General features: G+C 37.7%; 1 protein-coding gene across 4 annotated transcripts in view; it reads right to left on the bottom strand.

The window, feature by feature from the left end:
* Znf385d (zinc finger protein 385D) overlaps positions 1 to 25,167 on the bottom strand; it is a 416,968-nt gene that overhangs the window by 24,211 nt on the left and 367,590 nt on the right. For all 4 annotated transcript variants that reach the window (XM_055599063.1, XM_055599064.1, XM_055599066.1 and 1 more), the window contains one exon: positions 9,694 to 9,930. In XM_055599063.1, the coding sequence (XP_055455038.1) occupies positions 9,694 to 9,930 (237 nt within the window). The remainder of the gene's footprint in view (positions 1 to 9,693; positions 9,931 to 25,167) is intronic.

The following is a 25,167-nucleotide window of genomic DNA, read 5'->3' as shown; positions in this document are numbered from 1 at the left end:
AATAAGGACATCATGGCTTCAACAAAAACCTCAAAAATCAATGGATATTTTAATTCATCGGAAACACAGGAAAATGATTCCAATCTATGTTTATCCAGTTATTAGAAGTACATAAAGAAGAAATGAAAAAAAAATCTCTCAAAGAAAATAAAGCCAAACAAATACAGGCAGAAGTAGATGCATATAGAGATCAAACAAACAAACAAACAAAAAAAAAAAAAATAGAGGCCATCAGGGAAAGACAGGAATACACATTCAAACAGATGAAGGGAATGGTGCAAGACATGAAAACAGAATTAGAATTAAAAAAGAAAACACAAACAGAGAAGACCTTGGAGCTGGAGAACTTGGAGAAAAGATCAGGAAACACAAAGGTAAGCATCACCAAGAGAATACAAGAGATGGAAGAGAGAATATCAGACACTGAAGTTACAATTGAAGAAGTTGATATATCTCTCAAAGAAAAAGTAAAATCGGAAAAGTTCCAAACACAAAACATCCAAGAAATCAGGGATGCCATCAAGAGGTGAAACCTAAGAATAATAAGAATTGATGAAAAAGAAGATTCCATACTCCAAGGTCCAGAAAATGTTTTCAAGAAAATCATAGAAGAAAATTTCTCAACTTAAAGAAAGACATGTCCATACACATAAAAGAGGCCTATAGAACACCAAATAGACTAGACCAGAAAAGAAACTTCTCATGTCACATAAAAGTCAAAACACTAAATTTACAGAACAAAGAAAAAATGTTAAAAGCAGCAAGGGAAAAAGGTCAAGTAACATATAACAGTGGACCTATCAGAATCACCCCAGACCTGTCAACAGAAACTGTGAAAGCCTGGAAAGCCTGGGCAGATGTCATGCAGACTCTAAGAGACCACTGATGCCAACCCAGACTACTATACCCAGCAAAGCTTTCAATCAACATAGATGGAGAAAACAAAATACCCCTTGACAAAACTAAACTTAATATCTATACAGGAACCCATCCCTAGAGAAGATACTAGAAGGAAAACTCCAATCTAACTATATCAACTACACCCATGAATATATTGGATGTAGATAACTTCACAACAAAAAATTAAAAGAAAACAAGCATTGAAACAGGAACACCACGAACTCTACAATAAAAGGATCTAACATTCATTGGTCACTATTATCTATTAATGTCAATGGACTCAACTCTCCAATAAAAAGACATAGACAAACAGAATGGTTGGGGAAAAGGATGCAACATGCTGATGCATCCAAGAAACAAAGAAAAACAACAATATTAAAAAAAACAATGTTTTTCTGCAACAAAGAAAAACACGATATCAGAGTAAAGGGCTGCAAAAATGTTTTTCTATGAAATGGACCCATAAAACAAGCTGAAGCACCTATCATAATATCTAATAAAATAGACTTTCAACCAAAATTAATAAAAAAATATGAAGAGGGGCACATCATTCTTCTCAAAGGAAAAATACACCAGGAAGGCATCACAATCCTGAACATCTATGCCCCAAATACAAGAGCCAGTGAATTTGTAAACAAAACATTATAAAAGCTTAAATCACACAATGATGCCAACACTTTAATAGTGGGAGATTTCAACACTCCACTCTCACCAAGGGACAGATCATCAAGACAGAAGCTAAAGAGGGAAATAATGACACTTACAGAGGTCCTAAGGCAAATGGACCTTTGTCTACAGAACCTTTCTCCCAAATTCAAAAGAGTATACCTTCTTTTCAGCACCTCATGAAACCTTCTCAAAAACTGACCATATAGTTAGGCAAAAAGCAAGCCTCAACAGATGCAAGAAGATAAAATAAACTCTATATCCTATCAGATCACCATGACCTTAAACTAGACCTCACCAACAACAGAAGTAACAAAAAAACCTACATACACATGAAAACTAAACAATTCTCTAATCAATGACAGCTTGGTCCGGGAATAAATGAAAAAAGAAATTAGAGACTTCCTAAAATTTAAAAAATTAAATCAAGATCAGATAAATAGATTAAATAGTCCCATACCTCCCAAAGAAATAAAATCAGTCATCAAAGTCTCCCTTCAAAAAATAAATCCCAAGGCCAGATGGTGTCAATGCAGAAATCTACCACACCTTCAAGAGCTAAATCCAATTCTCTTCAAAATAGTCTGCAAAATAGAACCAGAAGGAATATTACCAAACTCATTCTATGAGGCCACAGTCACCTTGAAACCTAAACCACAATGCAACAAAAAAGAGAACTTCAGAACTATCTGTCTTATGAATACTGATTTACAAATACCCAATAAAATACTTGCAAACTGAAACTAAGAACACATAAATGATATCATCCAGCAACACCAAGCAGGCTTCATCCCATGAATGCATGGGTGGTTCAATATACAGAAATCCATCAATGTAATCCACCATATAAACAAACTGGAGGGAAAAAAATCACATCATCATCTATATGATGATGAAAAAGCATTTGACAAAATCCAATATCCATTCATGTTTGAAGTCTTGGAGAGATCAGGGATACAAGGCACATACCTAAACATAGTAAAGACAATATATAGCAAGCCTATAGGCAACATCAAACTAAATGGAAAGAAACTTAAAGCAAACCAATGAAATCAGGGACAAGGCAAGGCTGCCCACTCTCTCCGTATCTCTTCCACAGAGTACTGGAAGTCCAAGCTAGAGCAATAAGAAACCAGAGGAGATCAAGGGGATACAAATCAGAAAGGAAAAGAAGTCAAAGTATCACTATTTGCAAATGATATCACTATTTGCAAATGATATCCAAGAGTGACCCCAAAAATTCAACCAGAGAACTCTTTCAGCTGATAAACACCTTCAACAAAGTGGCGGAATACAAAATTAACTCAAAAAAAAAGTAACCCTCCTGTATACGAAAGACAAAAGGTCTGAGAAAGAAATTAGTGAAACTACGGAAACTACACCCTTTGCAATAGCCACTAATAACATAAAGTACCTTGAGATGATTCTAACCAAGCAAGTGAAAGACCTGTTTGAAAAAACTTCAAGTCTCTGAAGAAAGAAATTAAAGAAGATATCAGAAGATGGAAAGATCTCCCATGCCCATGGATAGGTTGCATTAACATAGTGAAAATGGCCATCCTAACCCTAACCCTAACCCAAGAACCATGCATGGAGATAACCTAGAACCACTGGACAGATGTAGCTTACGGCAGCTCAGTCTCTAACTGGGTTTCCTAGTAAGGGGAACAGGGGCTGTCTCTGGCATGAATGTTGTAGCTGGTACTTTGATCACCTCCCCCTGAGAGGGATGGGTCAGCCTTACCAGGCCACAGAGCAAGACAATGCAGCCATTCCTGATGAGACCTGATAGGCTAGGGTCAGCACAAAGGGGAGGAGGACCTCCTCTGTAACTTGATTAGTGGAAGAGCATGGGAGGAGATGAGGAAGGGAGGGTGAAGTTGAGAGGGGATGTGGGAAGGGACTACAGTTGGGATACAAAATGAATAAACTTTAATTAACAAAATAATTAAACAATTAAAATTTTTAAAAAATCATTTATTCCAATAGGAAAAGGAACACTACTTCAGTGGGCATAAATCTGGGGTCTAGACACACAAATCCAGCTACAGATTTTTTTTTTTAAACACCTGGCAGTTCTAAGGGCTCTGCTTAGTGGGAGTTTTACTCTTAATCCCTCCAGTACTGCATCCATTTAGAAATGGCACAGTAGATGACAAATATGAAATTGTAACACAATAGTTATAAAGATTATAAATCACCATTAGAGTTAGTTTATTTCTGAATTTTGTCATTCTTTATTTCCATCCAAAAAGAGGGTTACATGTAAAATGAAGATTTTTTAGTTCTGGGAACTAAATCACAGCATCTGACTGATTAACATCCCCTGCCACAACTAAGGTTTGATATAAAGATTTATTTTATTCTAATAACTAATATACAATCCATAGACTGAGAAAGGTTAGATAAAGGAAGGGACTAAGGGCGACACATGGATATCACTGGAATGGGGAAACAGAATAAATTGTATGAGTAGACTGGGAGTGGGTAAGGACAGGAATGGGAAGATCTGGTGCGTAGCGGGAGGGGTGATAGAGTTGATGAAGGGAATGCAGGAAGGTATATCTGGAATTGAGGGGCATTTAAGGGACGATATGGAAATCTAGTGTAGTGGAAACTTTCTAAAATATATGAAGGAGATCTTAATTAGGTCTCCTAATAATACGGTATACAGATTCTCAATTGGCCCTCTCTTGTTACCAAACAAGAATTCCAGTACTGGGACTGGTTTGCATTCAATTGAGTTGTTGGCCAAGGAGGTCTCATTTGCATCCCCAAAGAGCATATGCTGTTGCTCTCCACAAACTGACACTTGGCCCCATTGCCAAATACATCTCCCACACAACTCACTGAGTATGAAAAAGTCAAGTTGGTGCATACATGAAGCCTTTACTATATTCTATTTTCTTGGTGTGAAAATGTATTCTGTAGTTTACCAAAGGAAAAGAAAAGTAAATGCCAAACAGCCACAAAATCTTTGACCTATAATCTGTTCTGTATGCAAGTTATGCTATGACAATGATGGCACAAAGACTGTGAGAATAGCAAACTAATGTCTGATTTGACTTAAAGTTCACTCCACAACCTGGAACCCATACTTGTTATTTCTTAGGTGACAAGAACCAGGCACTAGATAGCTCAGAGACCTAGGGTAAAACCAAACATTATTGGAAAATAAAAGAAAAAGAAAAAAAAAACAGTATCAAAAAAATGATAAATGATCTCCAAATATATACTGCTATGTTCATAAATCAGTAACTTATTTAGTCATTAGAGAAACTTCTTTCTGTAGCAGACAGAAATAAATGCCAAGACTGTATAGGCAGACAATATGCAGAGAGAGAATCCTTGAAACACACAGCTTTAAATGGGATATCTCCATCAAATCCCTCCCCTCACAGCTCAGAGAATCCTACTGAAGAGGAGGCAGAAAGATCGTAAGAGCCAAAGGAGATGGAGGACATGGGGAGAACAAGGCCTTCTGAATCTACTGAACAAAGCTCATAAAAATTCAGAGAGACCATAGAAACATCCAAAGGTCCTGCATGGTTCTATATCAGCTCCTCTGCATAGATACTATACCTTTCAGTTGAGTATTTTTAATGGGATTCTTGAGTTTATGAACAAGTGGGTCTTTGATTCTAGTGCCTGCTTTTGATACAATAATTATTGTTTTATCTTATTATATTTCATTTTGTCAAAGATAGCTGAAAAGCAAAAATATGTTCATTTTATTCTACGTGTGTGTGTGTGTGTGTGTGTGTGTGTGTGTGTGTGTGTACTTGCATGTGAGTGACTCATTGGATTCCCTGCAACTGGAAGTTCACCAACTTGTACTAGGAACTAAATTTTTCTCCTATGGAAGAACAGCAAACACTCTCCAGCACTGAGCCATTTTTCTAGCCCAATGCTCCTAATTAACATTTTTGCCAGGTCACTGCAGCAATACAAATTGAAAATTGGCTAAATAAAGCAATTTGTATTGTCTGTTTTTCTTTCTTCATTTCTTGTTCCCAGTCCCCAAGCTTTGGTTCCTCTACTCTCTTAACATTTATTTGCTGTCAGGTCCCTGAATCAACTACTCTAATAAATCAAGCTAAAATACACCACAACGATCTTAGGTTGAATATTTCAACTCTGCAAGCATTCCTGGCAGGAGTATGCCATATTTGGAACCTTTCTTCATTACACCCACCTCTTATATTTCTCTACAAAAGATTGCAAGCAAAAGCTCCAGAAGTAAGTCATGAGTGGACAAGCAGCAGGACTGTGGATGTAGACATTACTGCATCCTCTTAAATGCACAGTGGATAAATCCCAGACACTGTGGCTTCTTAATACTCTTGCAGTTAACAAAAACTGAGCCAGTCTGAGATCAAATGCAGTGTGTTTCAGAAAGAATCAGAAATTACTGGTCATTTTTGTCTTCTTCCTTTGCCGCTTCTAGTCTTGACACAGCCTTCAAGTTCAAGTGTAAGGCAACACATAAGGGACTTTGATGGCACTTTCCAAATGGAAACATTTTCTTATTCGTGAAGGAAAATTAAAGGAGAAAGAAAACTCAAAGTTTGTCAAGCAGAGAATTAGCTGTAGTGGTCAGCACAGGCTGCTAGTCTAAAAGGAACTATCCAGTAAAGGAACATGAGGAACAAGAGCCACATATTCACTTCTTCAATCTTTCAGATGAGATGCTTGAAACCATCCTCAGCTGTCTCAGCAAAGGAACACTGAGGGTTCTTTCTCTGTCTTCTTCCAAAGTAATGCCTGTCCAGGTTGAAGGTGAAAGAAAGCCTTGGAGTTCTTGTGTGATTTGCATGGATAGGTACATATTTATACTTTCATGGAGGCATTTTGAGATGCAAATTGGAAATAAGTACACATAACTGGAATATAAAAATAATATCCTCTGGTGGGAATGTAAACTTCTACAACCACTTTAGAAATCAATCTGGTGCTTTTTCAGACAATTAGGAATAGTGCTACCTCAAGATCCAGCTATACCACTCCTAGGCATATACCCAAAAGAGGCTCAAGTACACAACAAGGTAATTTGCTCAACGATGTTCTTAGCTGCTTTATTTGTATTAGCCAGAATTTGGAAACAACCCAGATGTCCCTCAACTGATGAGTAGATACAGAAACTGTGGTACATTTACACAATGGAATACTACTCAGCAATTAAAAACAAGGAAATCATGAAATTTGCAGGCAAACTGTGGGAACTAGAAAAGATCATCCTGAGTGAGGTATACCAGAAGCACAAAGACACACATGTATATACTTACTTATAAGTGGGTTTTATCCATACAATATAGGATAAACATGCTAAAATCTGTACACCTAAAGAAGCTAAGCAAGAAGAAGGACCCTAAGGAAGATGCTCAATCCTCATTCAGAAAGGCAAATAGGATGGACATGGAAAGAGGTTGAAAACAAGTAGCAAGATAGGAGCCTACCACAGAGAGCCTCTGAAAAATTCTACCCAGCAGGGTATTAAAGCAGATGCTGAGACTCATAGCCAAACTTTGGGCAGAGTGCAAGGAATCTTATGAAAGAAGGGGTGATAGAAAGACCTGGAGGGGACAGGAAGTCCACAAGGAGAGCAACAGAACCAAAATTCTGGGCACAGGGGTCTTTTCTGAGACTGATACTCCAAACATGAACCATGCATGGAGGTAATCTAGAATCCCTACACAGATGTAGCCCATGGACGCTTAGTGTCCAAATGGGTTTCCCTAGTAAGGGAAACAGAGGCTGTCTCTGACATGAACTCAGTGGCTGTCTCTTTGATCACCTCCCGTGAGTTGGGGGCAGCCTTACAAGGCCACAGAGAAAGACAACACAGCCAGTCCTGATGAGACCTGATAGGCTCAGGGGCATAGGGTCCTCCTGACTTGATAGGGTCAGGGGGAAGTAGAGGAGGAACTCCCTATCAGTGGACTGGGGAAGGAGCATGGTATGAGAAGAGGATGATGAAGGGGACTACAGCTGGTATACAAAATAAATAAATTGTAAAAAATAAAAATTAAAAAAATAATAATAACAAATAATATCCTCATGTGATATAATGAAATATGGTTCTTTTGCCCTTAAATCAAATATTTCTTAAGAGAATTGTAGATGCCCCAAAACCTTATAAATTTATAACTTCAAACCACAAAGGCAAGGTTGAATTATAAATCTTACCAAATTTAAAATGAATGTAATCCTCTATCATTACATTGAATGATCAAATTTTGTGGGAATAAATGAGTTTTGATGGTGTTTATTATTCTTGATGTCTGAGCATCAAGGTAGACTAGCATGATGTATATGCTGACTTGGAACAGGAAGAGTGTCTGTGAGTCTCTGTTTACAAACTCATGAATGCTGCTGACTGCAACTAAAGGAAGTATGCTCCGTTTGCCTTCCCTTCTCAGAACATGAAGTCAACACTCAAATATCACCTGTGTAGCACTATCACTGGCCAGTGGTGCAACTTACATCAGCAACGTGAAATTAAGGCATGAAACACGGTGATTCTCCATTCATTATATCCGTTCACAAACCTGGCTCCAATGTCGGAAATGTAGCATAAGGTTGATTTTTGTCAATCAACTAAGGTTTTAGAGAAAAGATTGTTTTTAAGTATGCATACACAGATAAAAAGAGACATAAGTGTATATATTTCATACATGTGTACCTTCATGTACGTTTTGTACACACATGTGTATGTATGTGTATGCAACATATATATATATATATATATATATATATATATATATATATATATGTATGTATGTATTCACACATACAAACACAGGAAGCAACTCAATGGAATCATAACTGAAAGGCCAATTGTTTCCTGATCCTGCATATTGGGGTTTGCTTCTTTCTGTTTTAAAAGGTATTTAAGCTGAGCGTAGTAATTCACTCATTTAATATCAACACTCAAGGGGAAGAGGAGAGGCAGATGGATCTTTGTGAGTTTGAGGTTAACTTGGTCAACAAAGTAAGTTGTATGCCAGCTAGCACTACACAATGGAGCTTATCTTAAAATAGAGTTAATAAAATGTCTAGAGAAATGACTCAGCAATAAATATCATCGTGCTGGCTGGTTTTATCTCAACCTGACCCAAGTTATTAGCATCTGACAGGAGGGAACCTTGCCTTCAGAAGATCAGGCAGCAGATCATTTTCTTAACTAGTGATTGATGGGAGAGGAACATCCCATTGTGGCTGATACCATCCTTGGTCTGGTCATCCTCTTTTCTATAAAAAAGCACACTGAGCAATCCATGAGGAGCAAGATAGTAAACAGCATCCCTCCATGGTCTCTGCTTCAGTTCCTGCCTCCAAGGTTCCTGCACTATTTGAATTCCTCTCCTGACTTCCTTCAATGATGAGCAGTGATGTGGAAGTATAAGCCAAATAAACACTTTTGTTCCCAAGTTAGTATTTGTTATGGTGTTTCATACAGCAATTCTAACTCTAGCTAAGACAAGCATGTAACTGAGCTGAGTTTACTTCCCAGTTCCCAAACCCCAATAATTCCAGGTCAAGAGGCTTTAACATATTTTATCCACATTCATGTGTACATACTCACGAAAACATTCATATACATAATTAAAGACAGAAATAACTCTCTTAAAAGTACTTTACACGAGAAACAGGCTTGAACCATGTTTCTGACAATTGGTCCCACAGTCTGTACTGTGCCTCAGTCAAATAATTAATGCTTTGCTGGTGTACATAATAAAAAACTTCATGAAGTACATTTGAATACATCATACAGATTTTGCTCAGACATATTTTACCATTAAAAAAAAAATCACAATAAGAACTATGCCTAGGATTTAGCAACACTATGGTTGGGTTAGAAGCTTCATTTGTAAGGCAACACTGGTAGGAAGCACATAAATACTAAACACACACACTCACAACCTGACCTCAAGCCTTAGAAATCTTCCTTTGTTCCCACATAATAATATTTTGCAAGTCATTTTTATGTTTTACTGGCTGATAAATTCCATATAATAACTGTCAGTTTTCTGTCACCACAGGTTTCCCTGCTGTAAAAAATCTAATCTGTTCAGAGGAAGATAATTGCAGAGCAGTTGAGATAAAAAGAAAAGGCCTGCATCTTACCACTGTTATGAGCCTCCAGCTGTGAGGCAGAGTTCACAGCCACCTTGCATAGCGAACAATAAAGCAACCTCTTTGCCTTTTCTTCCTCAGTCTCTGTGGAAGGATGTGAATTGTTGCCAGCGGCTGCTGCTGCTGTGGGGCTTTTTTCTACTTTAGAGGTGATCTCAGTTGCTCCTGAACTGATCTTCTGCATTTGGACACTTGTTGTTGATATTACTGGTGTCACTGTGGTACTCTCTGTATTGAAAACAGCATAGGAGAAAGTGTTAGGAAACCATGGCGTCATCTTTCCCTTCTTAGAAACACATCACTAATATGGCATTCTGCTAATAAATATAGCAGCAGCTAGCCAGCATTGTGAATTAATCCTGACATATGGCAAAAATGACCACAATTTATTTCACACATTAAAATAAAAAGTTAGTTGATGCTTCAGAAAATTCACAAGTACAGTTAGAAACTATTTTTCAGGAGAATAGGCATAAAACAAATTTTCTGAAATGACTGCTTCCCTGGGGGAATTTTGATAACATGTTAACCTCTTTTTATAGCATTTCTATGCAGTATTTTTTTTTTGTTTAAATAAAGACAGAGGATACATGCTCTTAGCTGTTTTGTATTTTTTTTTTAGGTCCTGTTTTCCTACTATATTTATTTCTTTATTTAAAAAATAGTATGAATCCTTTGGTATACATTCTGAAAAAAGTATACAGAATGCTGGTGTCAAATCGCTCTGTTCAGTTCAGCAGCAAATTGAAAACATGGCTGTGTTTATAAAGAATTATGTAGTTCAATACCCGGTACCAAAATCAGTGATATAACATATGTGGAACTCTTGTGTGAATATTTATTAAAGACATACACTGTTTCAGGATATGTATAGAAAATTCATAGCATGTGTAGTCAGTCAGTCAGCAGACACCACTCTCAAGGCATCCCAGGCTTGTCATAGCACATTAGTGTTTCCAAGACGTTGATGACCATGAAAGTGTTGATGCACTGTAAACCAACAACCTCTGGCTCCAAAGTCTGATACTAATTCTGGAGAGATGAACTTGCAAAGTGAAACCAACCACCTAATCCTAATTTCCCTCAGTGACACTCAACTCCCCAAATATATGCCAGTCCCCATGTTAGCATCATACCCAATGATCACTTGAAATAACATTTGCACTTTATGCTGTCTGTATTCACATCTTTTCTGCTTCTCAGTTGATTCTAAGCTTTTAGCCTCCTAAATAATCTTGGCCTGCTAATCCAGCTATTCTTAAATTGTCATTCCACAGGTCATTTTATAGGCTGCTATGGACACTGAAAAATCTTATGCTAAATGCTTTCATCAGTGGGTACAAGGCAAAGTGGTCTGTTTGCCATAGTGTATGGTTTGAGTAAACACATATTGCATACTACATTTGGTATGTGTGTGTCTGTGTTTGTGTGGGGGTTTATGCACATAGAAAGGCAAGATTAATCTCAGGTGTTGTTCCTCAGGCACTACCCACATTTAAGAAAGGGCTTTCTGAGACAGGGTTTTACTGGTCTGCTACTTGTCAAGTAAGCAAGAGTAGGTGAAAAAGGAACTACAATCTCATCTCTGTTGCTATACCAGTAGGATTACAAATATGAACCACCATTCTCAGCTCTTTTATGTAGGTTCTGGTCAAACCCAGGTCCTCAGGCTTCCACAGTAGCTACATTATAGACTGAGCTATCTCTTTATCCCCTAAGTATTTATTATTAGCTCATATTTTCTTCACCTAGTTACAGAAAACATGGTTTCTAAATTGTACATTTGCTTTACTGAGGAGCTATGAATTGAGGCTGTTTGTCAGTTACACGGAAAAAAATAAAGTAGACTTTTGTGAGGGAAGGTCTTCAAAAGGATGCATCTGGGCCTGGGTTTTTTAACTGATATTTCACACACTTTAATCACTTATTTATCAATAAGTCTCCTCTAGCAGAAGGGAAAATACTCCCAATTAGTTATATATTTTTAAATGTCACTTGTAACATTCATGAGTTAAAACACACACACACACACACACTTACTGTAACCCATTAGTTTTAACAAACAAATGACAGCACTGTGAAATATTAACAATAAGGGGGATTTGGCATAGGGTATGGAGAATTGCTGCATCTATTTGTAAAAACAATACTTAAAAGTCAAGTTTATTAAATTGAAGGACAAGAACTTGCCAACAAAAGTGGTTACTGTCAAAAGGGACATCCAATCTTTAGATGAGAAAAGTTTCAGGAAAGTTTCTATGGCCAAGCTATGCTTTCAAATGAAAACTCAAACTTGATATTCTATAACCCAGTTCTAAACCTGAGCGTAACACCTTACGCTGAAATGACTCTTGTCTTTAAATGCCATTCCATCATCACTATATATTAAGCAGCTAACTATCATGCTAAACCACAGTGGGTAGCAAGTTCTTTAAATAGAGAGCATTAGCTCAGTGGTAGCACAGCGATCTAAATTCAGACTGCTCAGTTGCATTGACCATTCATTCATTTCCTTATTGATAAAATTAGATATTGCAAACAATTTTGAATGAGTCACGAATTACCTTGAAGTCTAAAAGATAACATCTCAAACAGTTGACTTGAAATGCAACTAATTGTATTCTAAGCTAATCGTAATTGTCTAATTGTGTTATGCACTGTTCAAGCTCCCTCAGACTAAGAAAGAGGAAAAGCTAAATCTATCAAAACTATCTCTGATGCAGAATGGCAAGAATCATGGTGGCCTTTAATATATCTTTACCACCGTAAAACACAGATGACAGATGGTAATGATACATTCTTCTTAGTGTTCCCTAAAGACTGTTCAAATTTTTATGCACTGTTCAACCAGTGTCTCTGAGAACAATATATGTGACAGCAAACTGAAAATAATGGGTGAGATTCAGGGTGGGGGAAATGTTGTGAGACTGTATTTCTGTGCTGTCTTTCTGCCAGGGCCCCATAGCAAATATTCATTGATGCTACTGTCACTGTTTTGTTCTTCCATCCAGATTACAAATACTATGTGGAGTGAGATTTATGTAAGAATGCAAGTATCTGTGTATGTCAGTATTCAGAGTGACACATTTGCAATCCCATCTTCTATAAAAACCATTCTAAATACTTTTTTACAAAAAAGTCTACAAACCATGAAGGAGTCTAGAAATTACCCACAGTTTGAGATCAGTATACCAAAGCAGAGAAACCACATCTCTCAGACACGTATCCCCTAGTGATGGACTGTAGAACCAATGGTGGAAGCACAGCTGGGTCTCAGTAGATTCCCAACAGGCAACAGGAATCAACGCTGTCCTCCAAAGCAAAAATCATATTTTCCTGGAGATAGAAGACTTTTAATGGCTCTGACTGCTTTTTTCCTTCTCTATGCAAAGTTAACTCAGAAACTTATTAATAAGCAAATACTGAAACTCTAAAATATGCTGACAAAATGAAGTAAATCTTGCGGAAAGCTCTGGGTTCTATTCCTCATCACTGCCTAAAAGTGACTGATACTCCAACCAAGGACCCTTCATGGAGATAACCTATAACCCCTGCTCAGATGTAGCCCATGGCAGCTCAGTATCCCAGTGGGTGTCCTAGTAAGGGAAGAGGAACTGTCTCTGACAGTGGCTGGCTCCTGAGGGGGAAGCAGTCTTGCCAGGTCACAGAGGAGGAAAATGCAGCCAGTCCTGATGAGGCCTAATAAGCTAGGGTCTGACAGAAGGAGAGCAGGACCTCCCCTATCAGTGGACTTGGAGAGGAGCATGGGACAAGATGAGGGAGGGAGGATGGGCTTAGGATGGAATGAGGGAGGAGGATGTAGCTAGGCTACAAAGTGAATAAACTGTAATTAATATAAAAAATAAAAATTTAATTTAAAAAAGTGTCACCCAGTCTTACATATTTGTAATTCCAACACTTGGAAAGTGGAGGCATGCAGGTAAAATTTCAAAATTCTTTTTGGTCATTTGGGAAGTGCTAGCCCTACCTAGTTAGATACATATGAGCCTATGTTGAAAGAATGAAAGAGAGAAAAAGAAAGGAAAATTAAAGGTAGAAAGTGAAATGATAAAAGAGAATAAAACAGAAATGGGAATGAAAGAGAAAGGGTGCTTCATGGCCCAAATAATTAACAACAGCTGAGTAGCTCCTGGCAGTCCATAGCTTCTGGTGAGGGAACAGAAGCTTATTTGGTGTGTGTGTCCCCTAGTAGGCTGACCATATTCTAATGATGTATACATAGCAGCACTAAGTAGACCAAATGGTTCTTAAAAGCAAAACAAACATCCATAAATTTGAGAGGAAAATAAAGAAGGGGATTAGAAGACTAGAGTAAATGTAGATATGACCAAAATATATTGTAGCCATGTATAAATATATCAAAGAACAAATCAAAATATACCAAAAAGAATTAAGTGAGGACAAATGAAGCATAAAAATCATGAGTTCTAACTCACTTTGCACTAGATAGTTGAGCATTGTCTCAAAATTAAAATAAGAGAATAAAAAGGGCTAGGGTTCAGGCAGCTAAGAGTGTAGTTCATGAGAAGTAGAGAAAGGAGATTTTGGACCAAGCAGAGGAGAAAGGCTACAGCTCTAGCAATCTTTAGTGAAAAAGGTCTCATCAAAAACTCTCCTTTATCCACCTGGGAAGTTAAGAGAGTTCAATAGATGGTGAAACACAGCTGAGATCTATTTTACATCTTCACACTGTACTGGTTGTCACCAAGTAAAAGTAGGCCTAGGTAAATGTCTCTTCAAAAACTAAGCTGAAACTGAAAATGTCTCTTCAAAAGCTGAAACTGAAAATGAATGAAGTAGGCTAACGGCACAGACAGTGTTAAGGCTGTGTGCAGCTTTGCCTGGTGTTTGAGTAAAAGCCCCAAATGTAATATTCATGTAAAAATTTTCAAACTACAGGGAATCTGGGCTGTTTCCAGCTTCTGGCTATTACAAATAAGCTGCTACAAATATGGTTGAGCAAATGTCCTTATTGTGTACTTGAGCCTCTTTTGGGTATATGCCTAGGAGTGGTATAGCTGGATCTTGAGAAAGTGCTATTCCTAGTTGTCTGAAGAAGCACCACATTGATTTCCAAAGTGGTTGTACAAGTTTACATTCCCACCAGCAGTGGAGGAGGGTTCCCTTTTCTCCACAACCTCTCCAGAATGTGTTATCACTTGCTGGACAGGTTGCCATTCTGATAGGTATGGTGAAATCTTAGGGTTGTTTTGATTTGCATTTCCCTTATGACTAAGGACGTTGAACATTTCTTTAAGTGTTTCTCTGTCATTCGAAATTCCTCTATTGAGAATTCTCTGTTTAGCTCTGTTCCCCATTTTTCTATTGGATTACTTGATTTGTTGCTGATTAACTTCTTTAGTTCTTTATATATACTGGATATTAGTCCTCTGTCAGATATAGGGTTGGTAATTATCCTTTCCCAATCTGTAGGCAGTCATTTTGTTCTGACTACAGAAGATTGTTTTACAGAAGATTTTCAGTTTCATGAAGTCTCATTTATTTATTGTTGCTCTTAGAGCCTGTACTGTTGGTGTTCTGTTCAGGAAGTTGTCTCTTATGCCAATGAGTTCAAGGCTCTTCCCCACTTTTTCTTCTAAGAGGTTTAGTGTGTCTGGTTTTGAAATGAGGTATTTGATCCACTTGGATTTCAGTTTTGTGCAGAGTGATAAGTATGGATCTATTTGCATTTTTCTACAGGTAGACATCCAGTTAGACCAGCACCATTTGTTGAAGATGCTGTCTTTTTTCCACTGAATGGTTTTGGCATCTTTGTCAAAAATCAGGTGTCCATAAGTGTGTGGATTTATGTCAGGGTCTTCTATTCAATTCCATTGATCCACCAGTCTATTTCTATGCCAGTATACCTTGTAGTTTTTAGTATTGTTGCTCTATAGTACAGCTTGAGATCAGGGCTGGAGATACCTCCTGAAGACAGATGCCCCTCAGTGGAGGAATGGATACAGAAATTGTGGTGCATCTACACAATGGAATATTACTCAGCAATAAAAAGCAAGGAAATCATGAAATTTGCAGGTAAATGGTGGGATCTGGAAAATATCATTCTGAGTGAACTATCTCAGAAGCAGAAAGATGCACACGGTATATACTCAATCATATAGACATACAATATAGGGTAAACCTACTAAAATCTGTACACCTAAAGAAACTAATCAAGAGGGAGGACTCTTGCTAAAATGCTCAATCCCTATCCAAAAAGGCAAAGAGGATGGACATCAGAAGAAGGAGAAAAGAGGGAAGAAGTGAGGAGCCTGACACAGAGGACCTCTGAAAGGCTCTGCCCTGAAGACTATCAATGCAGGTGCTGAGACTTATGGGCAACATTTGGGCAGAGTGCAGGGAATCTTATGAAAGAAGTGGGAAACAGTAAGATCTGGAGAGGACAGGAACTCTACAAGGAGAGCAGCAGAACCAAAAAATTTGAGCACAGGGGTCTCTCCTGAGACTGATACTCCAACCAAGGAATGCATGGAGATAACCTAAGACCCCTGCACAGATGTAGCCCATGGCAGTTCGGTATCCCAGTAGTTTCCATTGTAAAAGGAACAGGGACTGTCTCTGACATGAACTGATTGGCCTGCTCTTTAATTGCCTCCCCATGAGGAGGAAAGCAGCATTACCAGGCTACAGAAAAAGACAATGGAGCCACTCCTGATGAGACCTAATTGACTAGGATCAGAAGGAAGGAAAAGAAGATCTCCCCTATCAGTGGACTTGGGGAAGGACATGCCTGGAGAGGGTGGAGGAAGGGAGGGATTGGGATGGGAGGAGGGAGGAAACCCAGGGGGGGATACAAAGTGAATAAAGTGTAATTAATAAATATAATAAAATTAAATTAAATTAAAAATAATTTCAAACTATAAATGGCAATGCTTATATAAGCATATGTGTTAAAATCCTGAGTTGGCCAGAGTTGTCCCTGGGCCACACACTCAGAGATAATGTTGAAAGGCACTCTGTGACCCGAAGATGCTTGTGGACACCACAGGACTTTACACAGGTTCCCCTCAGAATACAAGGGCTTATTAGAAACTATTATGATTTTTACTCCTGCAGATAACTTTTCCTCTCTCCTTTCTTTGGAATCCACATAGAAGGAATATCACTTAGGGTGAAAGCCTTCATGTGTCTTCCCTGTTTTACTTAATATTCTTTCATCTACTTAGTTGGTAACAGACATATAAGCATGTTTAGGAAGACTTGATTACATAACAAACTCAGCTTTTTAATGTAAGCATGATTCTATTTCCTATATGTTTTCTGTTTTATTATAACACAGCTAGACTAGGACCCACTATGTAAGAGATGATATCATCAGATTTGTGATGTTAGGCTTTTTCAAAGGTAGTGCTCCCTATGAGGGGGTCATTTTCATTGAAATCAGCACAGATGTCATGAGATTTGAAATATCCTTTCTTAAGGTTTCTTACATAGTTTATCCCTCAGTAAGACAAAAAAGAGAAAGAAGAAAAACAAACAAGTTGATGGATAGTGGGTCCCAGGTTTCAAAAGCTTTCACAGTCAAAAAAAAAAAAAAAAAGCATATGATAGTAAGTTCCATTTGCTAACATAAAAGCCTATATATTTAAAGTCTTGATTCCATATCTGAGAAAACAGTCAAAGTTTCTTTTTGTAGCTAGTGATAGCTATCTGCTTAAAATATATAGCAACAACCTTTTTCCTTTGGCCAAATGTCTAGGGAAGAAATAAAAAGGCATCTTATCTTATGAAAGAAGTGGGAAATAGTAAGACCTGGAGAGGACAGGATTTCTACAAGGAGAACAAGAAAACCAAAAAAAAAATTCTGGGCACAGGGGTCTTTTCTGAGACTGATACTCCAGTCAAGGTTCATTCATGGAGATAACCTAGAACCCCTGCACAGATGTAGCCCATGGCAGTTCAGTGTCCAAGTGGGTTCCAAAGTAATGGCAACAGGGACTGCCTCTGACATGAACTGATTGGCCAGCTCTTTGATCACCTCCCCCTGAGGGGGGAGCAGCCTAACAGGGCACAGAGGAAGACAATGCAGCCACTCCTGATGAGACCAGATAGACTAGGATCTGAAGGAAGGGGAGGTCTTCCTTCAGATCAGGGGACTGGGGGAGGGTCATGGGTGGAGAATGGGCAGGGATGGTGGGATTGGGAGGAGAGGAGGGAAGGAGCTACAGGGGGAATACAAAATCAATAAATTGTAATTAATGAAAATAAAAATTTAAAAAAAGGTATCTTGTGTACTTAATTTGTATTGTACCTGTGTATCTGTCAGGATACATGGCACAGGGTGCCATGAATTTGGATATATTTGATGACTGAAACTGAGCACAAAATGAGTGAATTCTTGTCTATTTATATTTAGGAAATGTAAAGAACTTAGAAGGTCATCATGCCAAGTAACATAGAATATAGATATGTGGTCTAAAATTCTATTGAGTATAACATACAATGAAGAAAACCACAATGATCAGTTCTTCCATGCAGAATGGTTTTGAAATTAAGAAAACAAGTTCTCATAATGAAGAGTACGTGATGAAATACTCAGTATGGACATAATTTAGAACATTCCCATCTGGTCATAGGCATTTTAGTGCCTGTACAGAAGTTACTTCCATTTTCTATTACAGTGCTAGAATTTTAAGGATTAGCTAGGAAGAACACATTTTAATGTCAGAAAGAAGCTACAATGCAACCAAGGGGCTTTTGGCACAATCTACTATGCAGATGTCTGGAGTAAGGAGCTCTTTAATTTCAGGCTACTAGGAAAGGAATTTCCAGGAACACAGTTCCACTGGAGAAATGATGCAAATATTTACAAAGATGAGGAAGATACAAAATAAGCTAAGGTCTTTATACTGATGAAGAGAATTTTTATTCTTATGGAAACATTTTCAACAATTGCTTAGTGTTTCTATTAAATAAAAATTAAAAGTAGCTACTTATTATTACTTTTCTTTTTGATAGATAGGGGAGAAACAGGTCACCATATAATAAAATTACCTCATAGAATTTCTCTTATAAAAGTAGTTGCCTCTGTATTTTGTTAGCTAAGTTTTTTTTTTTAATTTTTGTTATTTTATTTCAATTTTATACTTCCTCAAACATACTGTTTTTTATTCTTCTCTCATGCATTACATCCCAACTGTAGTTTTTCCTCTCTTACCTCCCCACGTAGTCTTGCCTCAACATAATCCCTCTCCCCCTGATCCAGCCCATCTGCCTCCCCTCAGAAAAAAACCAGGCTTCCCATGGACATCAACTAAACATGGCATAACAATATGACCAAACAATTTTTAAACATGTCACCTCTAAATATTAGAGAAAATGTACAAGTTAAAATACAATAAGAGAAATCCAAATTTAACTGTTTACCAAAAGAATGAATGCTGAAAGTTTCCTAGAACTTCCTGGAAGTCATGAACACTGGAGTAGAAGCCCCTTTCCAGCAAGGAAATGGGGAAATTTTCTACAGAAGCCAATACCAAAGTTTCATAAAATTCCATGTATAAAATTGTATTTCTAGAAGCTGGATGGATGGCTCAGAGTTTAAGAGCATTGCTTGCTCTTCCACAGGTCCTGAGTTCAATTCCCAGCAACGACGTGGTGGCTCACAACTATCTATAATGTGATCTAATATCCTCCTCTGGTGCTCAGCTGTACATGCAGGTGGAACATTGTATACATAATAAAATAAAAAATTGTATTTCTTACTCCTTTCATTAACTATTATATAGTTATTGAACTTCTAACATATTGAATTATTCTCCAAAATTTCTCAAAACACAGTCATTATAACTGTATCTCCATTTCTGCAAACCACTCAAAAAACATTAAGCAAAAAAAAAAAACAAATAAACAAAAAATATTTCTTACATTTTCTTCAATTGTGCAAAGAAACTATTTTTAATTTCTATAGGCTTCATTTAAAAGGAGATTTTTCTGTGAATAGTTCAGAGTATTCATGTATACAATATTTACTTTGATAGTATAAATTATTTTTAAAGCAGAGCTTTCTTGATACTGAGTGTCATGTCTGAGAGTGAATTTCAAAGGAGATATGTGAGCTTTTAGAAACTGTTAACCCTACTGGCTAGCTCTACAGTGGTAATGGTTAAATATTTTTACAGCCACAAAAGGATAGAAATATGTTTCCCTGTGACTTAAGTTTGCAAGGGATGCTAATATTTTTCTTTAATTTCTGCTGTTGGGATCCTATTTCAGAAGTAAAATGTAAGATCATATTAAAGCATATCTGGTATAGACAGAGGATCTAGCTTTATTTTCAGTATAATTAAATGACACAACAATAATAAAATTAAAATAACATCCAAGACAACCCTTACATTTTAAGGGTCAGTATTTTTGTTAGGACCCATATATATTTTATAGTTGTTGTTTTGTTTTGTTTTTTGTGTTCATGACTGATCTTTTGTAGCTTACTTTGTTCCTCAAAGATAATCATGTATCCTTTATTGTGAACATGGTAGTGAGTTAATTATCACTAGCATAAGCTGTCACCAAATTGTGGTCTGCTTAAATATGTCTAAAGTAAACTACTTGGGGTCAGATTCCCAAAGTTTGAGCTAACACCACTTACTTCATCTTGTTGAACCAAACTGCCTTCTTGCCTTCAAAAGATCATCGCTTTGCTGGCCATGGAGCTCTCAAAGATCTCAGAGTCAGGAAAGAGAATGGTTCACTGGTTTAATGATGGAGTAACTGGGTGAAGGCATGGGTGAGCATGCTAAAAATTGTCTCCTGTTCCACCTATCATCTCTTGCTTTCTTTCCATTGGCCTATGCCCAGGGGCAGTGGCTCCTTGCCTTCACTGTTGGTTGGTGTATTTTTGAAGCCAGGGTGATCTCAAACTCAAGATCTTTCTGCCTGGCTTACTTTCCCAAGTTCCAGGTGTGCATCATCCAATCTGGCAATATCTTTTTTAAACTATCAATATTTTTGTTATTTATAGTAAAAATAAACAAATAAAAAAGCAATAACAAAATGTAAAAGCTATTACCTTGACTGAGTGAGTCAAGTTGCTTTACAGAGCACTTTCTGAAAACAGTTTTATTTTTGTGTTATAGAAGATGCACTTCTGGTGTGTTCTGCATTTTGTAGACCAGTTTTAAAGGCAGCATAGACTTTGAGCTATTTCTCAAGCAATGGAAATATCTTCCCATGGAGTGTGACATGTTTTGTCTCTTCTAATAGATGTCTTGCCTGAGGAAGAAGCCACAGGAACACAAGCACTCTAGGCTAGAAATGTGTGTAGTCAAATATCTCAGTGTTCTGTGAGTGTGTCAGGCGGAGAACACAGCCAAACCTGATATTTGGAAAGTTTCTGCCAAGCAATCAATATCACAGCCAGGTCCCAACAACCAATTCACAGGGTTCAGGAGACAGAGCAGAGCCAGGAGACAGGCTCGGCCAGAAGAAACAGGGCCTCGGGTATTTGAGAACATGGTTTAAAACCACAGAGGGCAGATGAGGTAGCAACCTTGTCACTTTATTTTTAGCATGACAGCCTGGCCTCTTGGATAACCCTCATAGCTTCATGCAGAAAAATTTCCATGCTCACCACCTGGTCCTCCATAGAGGAATCCAATGACTGAAGGTAGCAATGGTTTATTGCATTGTGCAATAAATGCATTGTGTCTTTGGACTACATAGGTTTAAGCAGGCCAATTTCTACCTCATTACAATATAAGAACAAAACAAACAAACATATTCATATATGTATTCACCCTGAGATTTTAACTTGCTTTCAAAAGTAGCCCTTATATATAGAGGGAATTTCTAGAGAAAGCAAATTAGAGCTTTTCTCACTTCTCTGTGGAAATAAAACAGAAAAGAATGGAAACTGTTGGTATAATGTTCTTTTGGAACGTATACAATTTATCCTTGTTTATTCAAATGTTGATTTCTCTACCCCACTATCTGGTTTCAATCTGGACTTTACATGGTGATGCTTAGATGTCTTAAGTTTGTGTAAACAGGCCACCATTTGTTCTCTATATTGTCAATTAAAGAACCAACAAACCAGTGCTTTACAATGGAGAATATAGGGTGGGACATCCTGGCTGGAGAGGGGAGGAGAAGGAATTGAGTTGGAAGAGAGGAGAGCAGAGTTGGCAAGAAAGATCTTGGAACCACGTGGAGAGATGAACTGGACCTAAGATATGACTAACAGCAAGTATAATGGTTGAAATCTGAATGGTAGGATACTGTGCAGGCTTGGAGGTTTAGGATAGACTAACTGTTGCCCAGCATTGTGCTCTAGGTTAAATAAATAAATCCCAGGCTCTGTGTGGTGATTTGGGTATACAGCTGGTTTAAGAATAACTGCTGATTAACTGAAAATTAAATCAATAATAAACATTAGTAACCATCAATAGGAAACCATACCAATGATTGCCCAACTCCAGCAAATGGAGTCTATTTGTATGGTCTTGTCTGTTCCAGTAACATCATCTACTTTCAGAAAGTCATCCAGAGAATGTAATTGCTTAAGTTGTTTTATAAAAATATCATGCTTTTCAGCAAAATTAGAACTCAAAGTAAAGTCACCAAATAACTCAAGTGAACAATTAGTTATAAGAATTAAAAGAAATCTTGAAATATACATGGATATTAGAAAAATACTGTATTTTGTTTCATAAAACTTAACATGTGATGTGTTTATACATGTTGAATATGCGTGTGTATATGTGTAGCATCACCGTGTTATCATTTCAGTAACTCCTTATTATTTAACAGTTCAAATATTAATCTACTATGGCCCAATGTTTAGAAAATAATTTCAAAACCAGCTGGTCTCCTTTCTGTTGACCTATCAGTCCTGCTACATAAATGTGGCTCTAGCTAGAAGTTAAATTAACCTAAGTTGAACAGACTTGAATAAGAAATTTTCTTGTATTTGCTTATCAACAGCCAAATAGGTATACTATTTATCCTTTTTTCATCAGATTTTACACAAAAATAACTTTCATGACCTTCTTCCTCCCATTGTTCTTCTTTTTGGTTTTATATTTTAGGCAGGTTCTCATTCTCCAGGCTGTTCTGCAATTCACTTTGTAGCACAAGCTGCCCTAAATGATCTTCCTGAATTTCAGAGTTACATGCATGATCCATAATACTCAACTAAACTTTTAGTCTTAAAAGAATATTTTTATCATCTATAATCCCAGAACTTAAGAGGTAGAGATAGGCGGACTGTCATAAGCTTAAGATCAGCATAAGCTACAGATTGAGAGCATATGTAAACAAACTAACAAGCAAACAAACAAATAAACTGACAATTAATTAAACTTGACAAAATGAAAAGAAAGGAAGACAAGAGGAAAGGATAAAAACAAAATGAATGCTAATTTTTTACCAACTCATCTGGATACATAGATGGTGTAAACCAACTGATAGAATTTAGATGCAAGCAATCAGTTTCGTCTTTGAGATTCCATCATAACAGATGCCCTGATTCTATGGAAGGTTTGTCCTGCTAAGATTTCTGAGGTAAGAGTGGGAAAGGCGCCAAAGTATCTACTGTTTGAATTCTGATGTTGATGTGCTGAAACGTATGAATAAATGGCAAATGTAGAAGAAATTCCGTTTACTCTGCAAATTTCCAGCTACACAATATATTCAGAGCCATCAGTTGCCAGAATAATATGAAAGCTCATTTTTTTTGAATTTTATTTTTTTCTTATCAGTTACGTTTTACTAACTCTGTAGCCCAGCCGTGTCCTGATCCCTCATTCCCTCCCAGTCCCTCCCTCTCTCCCTCATCTCCACCGTGCCCCTTGCCAAGTCCACTGATAGGGGGGACCTCCTCCCCATTCATCTGATCCTGTTTTATCAGGTATCTTCAGGACTGGCTGCAAAGCTCTCCTCTGTGGCCTAACAGGACTGCTCCTCCCTTGGGGGGTGGGGAGGCCAAAGAGCCAGTCATTGAGTTCCTGTTAGAAATAGTCCTTGTTCCCCTCACTATGGGAAACCAATTGGTTACTGAGCTACCACAGGCTACATCTGAGCAGAGGTTCTAGGTTACATTCATACATGGTCCTTGGTTGCATGTCAGTCTCAGAAAAGACCCTGTGCCCAGATATATTTGGTCCTTGTGGAGCTCCTATCCTTTCCTCATCAGACTAACTCCCCTTCTTTCTTATGATTCCCTGTACTCTGCCAAAGGTTTGGTCATGAGGCTTTGCTTTGAAAACACTGCTAGTTAGAGTTTTTCAAATGCACTCAGTAGACTCCTGTTAATGTTCAATGCGCAACCCATCTGTCTTTCTAAACGAGGATTGATAATCTTACCCCATGTCCGCTCTCTTGATTATCTTTTTTAGGTGTATAGATTTCATTATGATTATCATATCTTATAGATCTATATAAGTGAGAATATACCGTGTTTGTCTTTCTCCTTCTGGGATATTTCACTCAGGATGATCTTTTCCAGATCCCACCATTTGCCTGCAAATTTCATGATTTCCTCCTTTTTGATTGTTGAGTAGTATTCCATTGTGTAAAAATACCACAATTTCTGTACCCATTCCTCCATTGATGGACATCTGGGTTGTTTCCAGGTTCTGGCTATTACAAATAAAGCTGCTATAAATATGGTTGAGCAAATATCTCTTTTGTGTACTTGAGCAAACTTTGGGTATATACCTGGCAGTGGTATAGCTGGGTCTTGAGGAAGCACTATTCCTAATTGTCTTAGAAAGCACCACTTGGATTTCCAGAGTGGTTGTACCAGTTTACATTCCCACCAGCAGTGGAGGAGGGTTCCCCTTTCTCCACAACCTCTCCAGCATGTGTTGTCCCTTGAGTTTTTTATTTTGGCCATTCTGATGGGTGTAAGGTGATATCTCAGGGTCGTTTTGATTTGCATTTCCCTGATGGCTAATGAGGATGAGCATTTCTTTAAGTGTTTCTCTGCCATTCGATATTCCTCTACAGAGAATTCTCTGTTTAGCTCTGTTCCCCATTTTGTAATTGGATTACTTGGTTTGCTGCTTTTCAGCTTCTTTAGTTCTTTGTATACACTCGATATTAGTCCTCTGTCAGATAAAGGGTTAGTGAAGATTCTTTCGCAATCTGTAGGCAGGCGTTTTGTTTTGATGACAGTGTCCTTTGCTTTACAGAAGCTTTTCAGTTTCATGAGGTCCCATTTATTGATTGTTGCTCTTAGAGCCTGTGCTGTTGGTGTTCTGTTCAGGAAGTTGTCTCCTGTGCCAATGAGTTCTAGGCTGTTCCCCACTTTTTCTTCTAACAGATTTAGAGTATCTGGTTTTATGTTGAGGTCTTTGATCCACTTGGACTTTAGTTTTGTGCAGGGTGATAAATATAGATCTATTTTCATTTTTCTGCATGTGGACATCCAGTTGGACCAGCACCATTTGTTGAAGATGCTGTCTTTTTTCCATTGAATGG

Source organism: Psammomys obesus, unplaced genomic scaffold (genome assembly GCF_907164565.1).
Source record: "Psammomys obesus unplaced genomic scaffold, mPsaObe1.curated_primary_1811, whole genome shotgun sequence".
NCBI classification, from domain to species: Eukaryota; Metazoa; Chordata; class Mammalia; order Rodentia; family Muridae; genus Psammomys; species Psammomys obesus.
This window is presented reverse-complemented; position numbering and strand designations above follow the sequence as displayed.